General features: G+C 34.1%; 1 protein-coding gene across 2 annotated transcripts in view; it reads right to left on the bottom strand.

The window, feature by feature from the left end:
- LOC135846591 (T-lymphocyte activation antigen CD86-like) overlaps nt 1-13,334 on the bottom strand; it is a 366,864-nt gene that overhangs the window by 278,345 nt on the left and 75,185 nt on the right. For both annotated transcript variants that reach the window (XM_065365779.1, XM_065365778.1), the window contains one exon: nt 8,181-8,287. In XM_065365779.1, coding sequence (XP_065221851.1) covers nt 8,181-8,241 — 61 coding nt within the window. In that variant the 5' untranslated portion in view covers nt 8,242-8,287. The remainder of the gene's footprint in view (nt 1-8,180; nt 8,288-13,334) is intronic.

The following is a 13,334-nucleotide window of genomic DNA, read 5'->3' as shown; positions in this document are numbered from 1 at the left end:
GACGTAGGTACTTTTTATCCAGCTGACAACCATAATTTTTTTTATCAATCGTCATAATATTTAATCTCAAATTTAAAAAGTAGCGAAAAAATTGGAAATTGGCCGCCCCTAAAATTTTGCCGCCCTGGGCTACCGCCCACTCTGCCCATGCCTAAATCCAGCGCTGAATACCGTGGATAAGACAGGATATGGCATCCTCACCTTCGATTTTGCACTCGTGAATCAGCTGTAACTTACTAAAATAATTATATTGATCCTAAGTTTCATTATCTAATTTCTTATGATTCACCATTATTGTCCAACTGGGTGGCAAAATCTTTAGTGTCTGGGAACATGGCTATTAATTTGCGTTTCCATTCTTTCCATACAAAAAGCTCATCTACTCATCAGTACTATGTCCAGTATGGACGTATGGCGTGCAGCTCTGGGGATGGGCAAAAAAGTCAAACCGGGATATAATCCAGAGGCTCCAAAATGAAGCACTACGCCTAATGGTGTACGCCCCATGGTACGTTAGAAATAAAACATTGCACACAGATTGGAATTTACCATATGTGGATGAAGTTATCAGTCACATGGCAAAAGCTCACATCCAAAGACTCCATCGACATCCAAACATCAATGCTATCCATCCAGCTCTTGGATACCACAACCATCACAAGACAGCTAAATGGAGATAAACCTACCAACCAAGTCGCGTAATTAAAGATCATCATGAATGGAGTGAGACGTTGGTCAACCTCCCCTCCATTACACCTGTATAGTACATAGATAACTAGTACACATAGATAAGTTAAGCAGTGAATGTCAGTAAGTAGGCAGTTCTGTATATTTTATATTAAAAAAAAATTCTTTCCATGATAAATCATAGGATGGAAGAGTTGTGTACCAGTTGTCAGCATAACCAGCTAACTTTGTTTGAAAAACGAATTTCTTCTCACGCTCGCACCAATCATATACATACGTACTGCTGCTAACTCCTCTAGTTTATATAACCATTCAGTGGAACTGACACCAACTTTACCTGGTTCAAATTTGGGAACACAATTCGTACCCAACAGAGGCCCGTGTCTCCCTTCAAGTTGGCGACAATGGGACTTATGTTTAGGCCACGGACAAGATGAACAAGTCGTTGAACTGCAGGTTGAACATGATGAACTTGAATAACGCCTTCTACTTTGTTTTCCCATGGTTTATCCCACTTCTGAATTGCTAAATAACGAATTGAGCAAACACATTTTATATTTTAAATTATGAAGTTGATGTTTCAATGAACAACAACGATCGACTGACTAAACTCCAATGCTTAAAACTAAGTACCAAACAGTAAACGTCTGTGTACCTAACACTTGGCACACTTTTTAAACCAAAATTGCAAAAAGGCCCACCTTTTTATAAACATTGTAAAAAAGCTTCAAAATTGTGAAAAAAAATATACCTATGTATTTTTAATTAAAATTGTCAGAAAGTCTGGTTTTTTTGCCAAAATGCGGAAGATATAATTTTTTTGTAATAAAAAAATCTGCTTTTTGTACCAGAATTTCAAAAAAAATATGTTATTGGTAAAAACACCTTTAAAAATTTTACTGTTCTTTCCAAATTATCACAAAAAATCCTAGTTTTTTGTAAAAATGGTAAGATGTTATTTTTGAAATATTTTCAGCAAAACTTGGAAAACTCAAAGAACAAAATTTAATTTTAATTTTTCGGAATCCTATACAAGGGTCACAATGTTCGATGAAAACATCTCAATGGAAATTCAAAGCATGATAAGCTTAAATACATTCTCGTACTTTTTTTCAATAATTTTTTCATCTCTTCACTCGTCGAATTTCATTTCCGAAAAATTCAACTTTTGTCCTTACAATTTCTTCGTAAAAAATTCCAGAATTTAGATCTTCTTACATTATTTTTCCTTTAAAAAAATGAAACGCATATCCGGAAATAGTAAAACTGGGTAATGCGTTATCGTGGAATTAGAAATTTTATCCAGCCACTTTCTCAGTTTATGATATCGGTTTACGTTTTTCCTATCTCAAACGGATACATAACGGCTGATTTTCATTTCGAGCGTATCTGTTGTCATCGAAATAGGAATTCATTTCGGATCCGGTGTTCAGTGTTTCTAACCCTATACATTCCAGCGTTATATCTAATACGCGATCGAAACGCCCAAATTTAATTCTCATTACAATTGCCATTCGGCGTAATTATACCCGAAAACTAAGTGAATAATTCCGGCTTTCGGAGTGATTATCAGATTGCGTATAGTAAACTATGACGCTGAAATTTGCAGCGTTTTGATACTGCACCCCTTATTTATACGATACTTGTGTACCTACCAACACGTGTGTCAATCCTACCATATGAGAGTACGAACACGAGTCTAAAAGTTCAATGAAGAAAATTATTGGGTGAAACCTGTCTGAAGTCACAAAGTCACAAGTTTCAGTCGCAAAGTTCACCTTATAAATAGTAAATTTTTTAACAACGCCGACGTCAAGTCGACTCATTCCGTAACTAGATAAGTAAATAATTACAACGTGAAAAACAAATTAACATTCGGTTGTCACTCAAAGTCAAAAAAGACGCAGCTTTCTAGCATTAAATTTTCATATTTCGACGAAACGCTGAGGTTAAATGGCCAAAATACGAGATTCGTATACCTATGTAAGCAGCAGTTGAGGAGACACGAAAGACAAAAATTAACACGATGAGAAATTTTCATCAAATTCATATAAGGGTGGTGAGGTTTGTTTACATGTATTTGAAATTTCTCGAATGTAAACTTTTTGTCAGTACAGCTCGAGTAACTTTAACGCGTACGGTTAAGTGCTGCTACAATAGAACTCTTACCTAAGTTTTTCGCGTGAAAAATTTCAGCTTTGACGCACACGTTTGCAACTTAGGAGAGTACATATAAATAAATGTGTAGACTAAAATACAGTATTATAAGAGTACCTATGCACATTACCGAACGAGTTCAATGAAACAGATACGCGAATATCTACCTACCTACGTTTATTTATTTGAGAAAATTGAGTTCGATCGTATTACTAATGAGGTATGTTTTACATTTTACGTTGCAATAATTTAGTCGCGTATTCTTTTTTTTTATTTATTTTTTCATCAATAAAATTGATAGCGAAACGAGCTCGTGTTTTTTCCTCGAAATGTTAGCGTATGATAGAAAGCTATGTACATAAATTGTTCGTTAGATTGCAACGGAATTTAATGATTCGCCTTTTTCGTCGATATTCGAATAATTTTCCATATCAAAAGAGAAAAATATGTTCGAGTGCTCGGTCGTTATCAATTTAGCAGGCGGTACCAAGATGATTATGTGCATTAGAGAGAAACACGCGCGCCAAGGTATCAGGTTATAGTATAGCAAGAGGTAAAGAGGTGCAGAAATTTGTTAAAGAGAGGCGACCCGATTTCAAGGAGGTTGTTTGGCGTAAACTTTAAATGTCCCTTATTAAGCGGACATTCGTAATTAGGGGAGAAAGTTATAAAATTATTCCGGTATCTGCTAGTGCTATACGGTATAGTATAAGTGCCGCGCGAAAGGGGATACACTGAGCGGCGAAATGAGTTACACATTTGAAGCAGGGAAATACAATGTCGGCTAAGTGCCAATCACGTTTTTTACGTGAGAGCGTAAACGAGTTTGCATAACAGGTACATCTTATAGAAAGGGCTATCTCTCGGTGTTCCATAGTACAACTTGGAGTCCAAGTTGTACTATGGAACACCGAGAGATAGCGCTTTCTATAAGATGTACCTGTTATGCAAACTCGTTTACGCTCTCCCGTAAAAAACGTGATTGGCACTTAGCCGACATTGTATTTCCCTGCTTCATTTAATGTTTTCCTACGAGTAGATGCGCGCCCCATAATATCTGGCTGGCTGGCCTGGCACGCACCGTCGACTTGGTGGTGGTGGTACTTTGCAACTAAACGAAGTATTTAGTGTTTTGCGTTGGCCGAAGTCATTAGAGTTAACCATGTGACGAACTAAGCGACTTTTAATTAGGTTAACGCGCGATTTGGCGTGTGTCGTTCGTCGCTGCCGCTACGTTTTGCAACTTGGCTAAATTGGCATAAACGTGGCGCTGTGTAGCGCCATCACCCCTCCCCCCTCCCACACCCATCACATAAAACAACCATTTGAAAAAATATACATGGAAAAAAAGGGGGGTAAAAAAATCATCCCACAAATGAATAAATTCTATCTCATTAGCTCACTGCTGGTCATGTTTTCTCGCGATTGAAGTATTTTCTCTCTCACTTACTCTAATGAGAAAAGTCCGAAACGCGCCATCGATCGTGCAAGTTCTAATTGAAAAATGATCTGATGCTCTCCTCTTCGAATGATAGAAGCAGGTCATTTATCTGAAATGAAACTTTGAAAAAATCCCACAAGGCTCCTTGGAAACTCCAGTTACATCAGTTTTATGATAAGCCAGAAGATAATTAAAGGGACTGTAACTGAGTTGCTTCCCAATCGATTTTTTTAGGAATCTGGAGTAGTCGAATTGATTCCCACAACATCATTTTTGCATGTACATATGTAAATTGATTCCATTTTTGATTTTTTTTCTGTTCAGTGTCACTCGAGAGCTAAGATCTGACCCTTGAGTGTCAAATTTTGGCACTTTTTTAATGCTGCAAAATACGTAAGTCCGTGTATGAGTATAGAGATTAGATGGGATTCAATTCGTACATCAGTAAAAAAAAACTCCCAATACAGGCATGATCCCGCGATCACTGTTTGGTGTGCGACTCATTGTCAGTACTTTTTTTGTTGGCAGAATAATGGAATGGAGTTTCTGCGCCAGGAGCTGATAGTTGAACGAACCTGTTTCAAGCAATGTTGTTTACCAACCTACAAAAAAAATTTTAATCTGGTAAAGCTAAATCGAAAGAGTATGTAAAAATCACCAGCCAAAATTTCACGTGCTTAAGAGCATTTTTCGATTTTTGGTAAATTTTTAAAAATCAAATTCGAACTAAAAATGAAAAAAAATCAAAATTTCAGAAAAGAGACGCAGAAACTTGAAATTTGGTATGTGCATTATTTTAGACACCCCCCCCCCCAACATTCACCTTGAAACTGTATCGAATCATTCTAAGCAGTCCAGGAGCCTCCAGCAGATTTTTAAAAGTTAAAACCACAAAATTTTGGGCAATGAAGGTGGACAGCTAAAATTTAGGTACTTCAAGTACATTTGTACTCTAATTTCAATATGCTGAGTCGACTGGATCAAACCATTCTGGAGCTTCCAGCCATACTTTAGAAATTCCATATTCTCAAAAAGTGCGATAAAAACTGTGCAAATTACCTTTGTTTAATCATTTTTTGGAGAGAATTTTTCAGATTTTCAACTACTCGTACACATAAAATCACTGGAGAAATACATATACGGATACAAATACATTTTGGGAAAATGATGCGCAATTGATCAAGTGAATCACAAACAGGTAGATATCAATCGCCCTAAATCTGAAATTTCTAAAATCTGCTTAGAATCTCCAGAATGGCTTGAAATCACCTATATAATCTAATCGACACAGAATGTCGATATTAGGAGAAGTAATCTCATCATTTTTGAAATCATAGAATCAATAAAATTAGTTTTACATTACTTTTTTTTCAAGTTCAATTTTCATCATTTAAAAACAACATACCCTAAAGTGTTAAAAAGTTTCAATATTTTTTTAGTTTAATTTTTTGGCAACATTGCAAGAATTCCAGAAATAAAAAACTGCAATTTTTTCGTGTTTTTTTTTTCAGAAAAAATGGGCCAACAATAAACAATGATTTTTGATGGATTCGTCAAAACTTGATATTTGAGTTCGAGTAAGTTCGATCACCTTCAGATCAATATCCTGAATAATCGAAAAAATAAATTTTCAAAGGTAGGTCAATGCCTGATTAATCATGATCGAATGAACTTTTGGCCTTTTCAATTTGGTATAGTCGTCGGAGCCTCTCTAAATTACCTAAGAAACCGGAATTTGAAAAATAAGTAAAGAAATTTGCTTTTTTGCTTCCCACTTACCATGTTACAAAACAAAAAAGGGCATTTTCTAATCTTCTTTCTACCACGTCTTAATGTAAAATAATTTACGTGGATTTTCAAAATGTTCGAGTTCGCAAAGGTGGTCCGAAAAATTACTCAATAATACATTTTTGGGGGGAGGGAAGGAGGACAAAAAATATCAAAATTTATTTTCAAGAATATTAATTAGAAATCAAAAAAGATTGTACGCACTGAAGTTCTTTAGTATTTTTACTCCCCCTCACACGGGCTGACGAACCCAAGAAAAAATCTCACTTCCTCTGACGTTTATCAAAATGTCTGAAAAGTAATTAATTACTAACTGAAGTGACTGAAAATAAATAATCACGAAGTAATTTACGTAGGTATGAAAATGTAAAATCAACGTTACCTATTTGCAACATTTCATTTGAAAAAAAAACTTGAAAAATTTTGATTTTTGGGTATTAGTTCATGTTTTTTTCACATCCTTGAAACAAATCAGTACCCACAAACATAGTCGTCTTGCTCGTGCCGCATGATAAAATACCAACAAAAATCTACCAAATAAAGCCCTAATACGTGGAAAAATCCCCACATCAGATTTAATTAAAATTTACTCGTACTTTCGTTCACAAAAACGAAAAAATATAATCTTGGAAAATTCTCAGCACTGCTACCGCATCGACGACGACGTGAAGTACATTTTGTACGAGTAGTTTGAAAGCTAGTTCGATAAAAGCAATATTTATATCGTGTTCGTCTCGTTACTTTGGAACATGGCACCCCCGGAAGAAGGGTTGTAGTTACCGTATGCCAATAAATTGCCGGAAATAGTGATCGCAGCACGCGTCACGGTGAAAACGATTCCTTCGCCCCTACGTATACATTTACCACTCAAAGGAAATACAACTCGTAAAAACTGGTACCGGGAGTTTTATCTATGATTCGTGAAATTTCCAAGTCAACCCATTATGTTTGTCTGACTCAACGAATAAGTGAGTCGAGTATATGCTATTAAATGACGTGTCGATGTCGTCGACGTATAATAATCAAAAAAATTAAAATTAAATTAAATCTCGTTTCCCAGCATATAAATAGTCATCGATTAAATTCAGATTAAATTTACCACAACAACATTATAAATCCAATTTCATCGATAGCGTAGATATAGAATTCGAATGCATTACAATATTAAAATCATCCCGTTGTAAATCACAATACCAAAACGGCACACATTAAAAAACAATACAAAAACGGTAATTCACCAAAGAAAATGCATTTAAGTCGCTAAAACTTTCGATTTGAAGATGGTATTATACAAATTTATAGCGGGTTATAAATTTTGGCATTAACGCAAAATATTTTGGCATGAAAACTTTTAACTTAGCGAGAAAATTTATAGCCGAAAAAAATACGTAATATACATTTCTAGGTATTTTTCTTTTTATCTTTCTTATTTGCAAAAATTCGAGTGTTTTGGATATTATTTCTTCGTATAATTATTCGAATAGTTGCGTATTTCTAGTTTGTATAGAAAATTCATTAGCAATGCGTACGAATCAAATTAGGTATCTAGATATGTACCTACCCACTCATTATGATCTTAAAACATTTGCATATTTGAAAACAGTATGGTATAAAATACGATAAACCAAATTGTAAACTCCCAAACCCAGCTTTTTGCTAACATCTACGTCGTATATACGCATTGAAATGCGCGCCTACTCAAATTTTAGTAAATTTTTAAAGAAAATTTCGAAACCAAACGTTGCTTTTGGGATTTTAAAGGAAACAGTGGTATAACCGCTGCACCAGAAAGGTAAGGATTACTTTCTACATAGGTACATTGTACTTTTAACCTCATTCTTTTGATATGTAGATACAGATACCTACTTCATGAAATTTTTCATGTAGCTGAAGTAAATTTTTCAAGTGCATTAATTATAATCTTAATTTTTACTTAAAAAATATGTACACAAAAGCTCCGAATATTCATACTTGCACTTCATTCAGTAGGTATACAGTCAACGAAATAATTAGAATTTCTCAACAAATGATACTACCTACTCTCTAAATTTGAAACAGTAAAATTTAGAGAGTACTTGTGATATGTTTATTATAAGTTGTCATTTACCTGTATAAAGTAGTAGGGAGAAATGACAGACGATGTGTAAAACGATCCCAACGAAATTCATCTCGAATGTTCACATTTATCTACTGCCGTTCAAACACCATGATCCACTGTAAAAAAAAAAAAAAACAAAAAAAAACAATTAACAATTGAATAAAACAACAATGAAATCACTACGAGTAGCTTGTAGTTTACTTGAGTATCAGATTATCTTATCAAATACATAGGTATACAAAAATTTTAGTAAAAAATGTCGAAGTATTCATATGATCAAATTCAATTAATTCTTCCATTTTGAGTTGAAAATCGTTCAAAATAAATTTTAGCTCCGAAGGAGCCCTTGAAAGGGAAAATACGAGTGTTCAAAGAGAGAGCATTTTTGAAAAAATCGTGGTTTTTTCGCTCTAACCTATACCCGACCTGTTTTGGGAAAAATAGCCTCGTTTCAAAAGATTATATTTGAGATTTTCGTCAATCTGAGCTACCTATGGACATCAAAATCCAAGACCACTTTTAAACCTCCGATAAGCAGTTGGAAATTTTCAAATTTTTAATTTTTGGGTAAATTCTCGAATTAAAATTTTTTTCTTTTCAGACATTTTGCATCAATGTACCAGGTACCTATGTTGAAACATTTTGAAGATATCATTTCTGAAACTACTAGTGAAAATAATATTTTGGAATACAATGGTGCTTTCTTTTTGGTGATTATTGCCAATTTCAACAAGTTGAGAAAAGTAGCCAACAACTTATGAAATTTTTTTGGTTTTTAGGAACTGACCCACTTTTACCAAAACTGGTTGGGTGAGACTTGGAGTGAAAAAATGTGATTTTTATTTTCATTAATCGCCTCTTTTTGAGGGACGAGGGTCTTTTTCAAGAGTGTTTCCGTACACTGAAAGAAATGATTTTCAAAACGCTTTATTCAGTCCCGAAATTGATGCAATGGTTACTGCACAGTACAGTAATTTTCAAATTACATCATTTTGATGTAATGATTACATAGATTAAATCAGAGAATGCATCAAGTGATGGAATGAGTACATCGCCAGGCTGGATTTATTGCATCACTTTTCAAAATTCATTTATATGCTCTCATTACATTTCTTTGGGGACTCAGTCCTGCAGACATGGTATTCAAAACATCATTTGGTGGGTAATAAGTACATCGTATAGTAAGCAATGATTACATTCCTTAAACATGACTGAGAACCATGTAGTGATTTACCATACTGCAATGAAATCATTTTTTTCAAACAGTGAAAAACCTATAAATACTTTGAGGGCCTGAATCAAATATTCTACTCGTGGCCATATCGTTAAGTGTAGGTAGTTAGGAACGAGAGGTCGCGGGTTCGAATCCCAGTCAGGTAGGAAAATTTTCTTAGGGAAATTAGGTCTAGAAGAATTCGTTGCAGTGAGAATTATTTAGATGTGCGGAGAAACGTGAAATTGATATCACCTATCCCCCAATTTTTAAATATTGTTGAATAAAAACGATGGAATGGTTACTGCACTTCTGTGTAATAGTTACTTCTCTAAATATGTACTGATTAATGCGTTTTAGTCCTATACCAAAATTACCGTGTTTTAATGCACTGAGTGCATTGTTTCAATGTAACTATTACTGTTTATTTCTTTCAGTGTAGTAAAAAAAATTTCTCGATAATTTTCAACTCAAAATGGAGGTTTCCACTGAATTTGGTCAAAATTATGCGATATTTTTTTTTTCGAAATGCACCCTAATTCAACATGCAGTATTCAACTACCCTAAGTTTTGTCATTTTCCAAGGCTTCATTTATTTTTTTGAATTTTTCATTAAAATAATGCAAAAAATAAACTCAGACCATCTAAAAGTAGCACTAACATTTTCATAACCAAATGATGAATGCAATGATTTTACTTTTTCCTTCCTCCTACCTTTTCTTACATGGTATCTAACGGAATTTTTATAGAAAAAATCACTCCTTTTCACAACATTTTTTCAACCAAATTTTTAGAAAACTCTCAACTTTATCCCCCCCCCATCACACACACCAAAAAATCAACAGATTCAAATTTTTCACAGGAAAGTTTTCAAAAAAATTGAAATGGAAGAAAATTTACCGGCTAACCCGACGTTACTTATTCCAACACTGTTGCTAATTTCATCAAAAATAAACTTTTTTCCCCAATGATTTGAAGGTTTTTGTTTCACTACTTTTCCACTACTTTCACTACAGGTTTTGTTTCAAGATTTCATTTGAAGTAATTTCAAAAATGAATTAAGCGTATTTGAAAAACTTTATTTTAATGCCCAATACGAAGAACTTGGAAATGTTGAATTTTGCCCCTCTTTTTACCCTTTTCTTTTCGATTTTGATTCAAATAGTGTCAAAAATTAACTTGACTGTTTTTTTTTTTTTAAAAAAAAAAACGTAGGTACCTAGAATTTTGTTGTACAAGTTATTCTGACAATAGGTAGATAAATATTATTAGTATTTCATTCATTTTTTTTTTTTTTTTTTTTTGAGAAATCTGAGCATTGAAAATGCATTTTTTTCACTCACTTGCTGAAAAATAGGTCTCAAAAAGCGATGAAAAATGGGAAAATGACACAAGGTTTTTCAATGTCAAAAAAACACGAAAAAACCGATAATGCATAAAGACGTAGATTTTTTCGATTGATTATCAGTTTGACGTTTAATTCCCCCGCTGAAACCTTTTCAATCCAACGCCAAACTAAGCTCTAAATACCTCATTTGAGCGAATTTTGTTGATGCCTTTGGCTAAGATGACCTTACAGTTTTATTTAAAATTTTAAAAAAATTTCAGACATGCGAAAAATTGATGAAAATAGACTTCTGGGACCCCAAATCGAATTTTGTGAGTGGTCTCAACCCAATCCAGGAATCATGATAAACCTCGTAAGCCTTATTTCTCCTATGTTCTGAGAGAAACCAGGCTATAATGACTGAAATCTACGACTAAGTGACCGAAAGGCTTCCTTGTTAGATCGTCAATGCCTCATTAAAAGCTCTCATCTCAATTCTTGTGAAATTTTTCAAGCCACTATTCTGACTCTTCTGAAGTCATCTTCTAAAATCAATTGCGACTTTTTTCAAGCTGTTCTGGAGCTTCCAGCGATAGAAATTTGATACTATCACTTTCCGAAATAATTACAGTATGCTGGAGAAAAAATTGACTTCTGCTGGAGGCTACAGATCGGCTTAAAAAGTCGAAATAGATGAAAGAGGAGGAGGTCCTCTGTTAACAGAAACTGATTTTCAAGTTTTTTTTAGCTTGAGACATTACTCCTTTTGTGAAAAAATCAATTCACCAATGAGCTGTTTCCATCCTTTAAAAAAAATCGTTAAAAATTAAGAAAATTAGTTTTATACTTTAAAACGAGTTTTCGAGGTGAGGATGACAATGATGACATACTTTTCAACAACCTCGTTAAAGAAACAAAAAAAAATCTAAAGCAGCAATTATCATCATGAAATCCGTCAAAAACTATGCTAAAATCAGACACTGACGCAGTAATTTCTGGCGTCCAGCTGTTCACTTCTTTCGGAGCTTTTTTCCCCAAACTCATCTTACCAGCTCCAGTTCGCCTAGTTGATTATACAAAATCTTTTCACGCCACGTGACCCGGAAATAATGCTTAACGTTCGGTATGAGGTTTTAAAATCGTTTTAAGAGCTCATATAATAATTACAGTAGTGAACTGAGAACCACCTCTGCTATACTTCCACTCTGATAAACACTTCAGACTAAATTAATATGACGACGGTATAAAATTGAAAGCGAACCATATTCTCAAAAGAATTGCGCCGGAAAATTACACTTGGTATGTCGCCTTTCGTACCAGCAAATACCGTGTGCGAAACAAATATCAGCTAAAAATGTTGTGTAACTGTACATTTCGCCTTTTCGGTTACTTATTCGACGCTTGGGTTGCACATTAACGATGAGAAAATTGAGTAGAAAATGGCACGAAATGTTTCGCTCGCTATTTTTATATTTTTAATTATTATAAATGTTCGACTATAAAGCACTCGCAATTTCCATCTTGAAGTATAACGTAAAATTAAACGTTTAACCCGCTCGAACTAGTATCTCGAGCTATAATTCACATTATAGTACATACAAGCTGAAATTTATTTAGTACACCACCTCGTAGTTGTCATAAACAATGTGTTACATAATAAAGCAGCCGAGTTCAAGTGATCTCCATCACATTACGGAGGGAATAGAAAAAATCACCTTCGTAGGCGATATATTTCCTCATCTCTGCAACGATGAAACTCTAGTGAAAATGCGCAAGATACGAGCATATTCGCCTAGCTATGATTTGTGGACGAAAATAATACATAATTTTGTAAATACGACAACCTGCGATACAATTTCGCAGCGATAAATTTGCCAACGTCGATTAAACTAAGAATATTTTTCAAAATACTCGCCACCGTCTCGGAAAAACTAACATTTACTTACGGATTTTCTCCGGTCGTTTTTCTTTTTTTACAATATCAACTTTTCGTCGACTCGCGCGTGTAATTAATAACTTCACGACGACGATTACAACCGTTCTTAAGTTCTCAACTTTACCCAGGCATGTAAAAACTTTCCACCGAAAAAAAAAGGAAAAAAACTTACAACATAAAAAAAGTATTAATGAAGTTACCTACATAAAAAAAAGTAAAGTTATCAATCATCTGCGTGTATCATCGACAAAGAGCAAGAGAACTAGAATAAGAAAGGACGAGAGGAGATCGAAGTGAAAATAAATAAAAAAAATAAAAACGCCAGAAAAAAAACGAGAACACGAGACTTTTCGTGCGAAAAATGATTTTTAATGAAGTTGCGAAAAGTTTATTAAAATAGAATGCTGCTCTTTTTTTTCGCTTCTTTTACCCTTTTATCCCTCGATACCGTCACCTTATCAAATTTTTTTACGACTTCATTTATTATCTTTTTTTCCTGCTGCTTTCTGGGTGAATTAATTTTTTATATAACACTTCTTTTTCTGCAGCTATTAAAAATAAACGCGGAAATATATATCTATATTTGTCGAATAACTCGTAAAATATTAATTTACATATCCAAATTATCACTTTCTTCGAGCTTGTTGTCTTAATGCGTATAGTTTTTATTACCGCTAATAAATTACC

The sequence above is a fragment of the Planococcus citri genome, chromosome 5, assembly GCF_950023065.1.
Source record: "Planococcus citri chromosome 5, ihPlaCitr1.1, whole genome shotgun sequence".
NCBI lineage: Eukaryota > Metazoa > Arthropoda > Insecta > Hemiptera > Pseudococcidae > Planococcus > Planococcus citri.
This window is presented reverse-complemented; position numbering and strand designations above follow the sequence as displayed.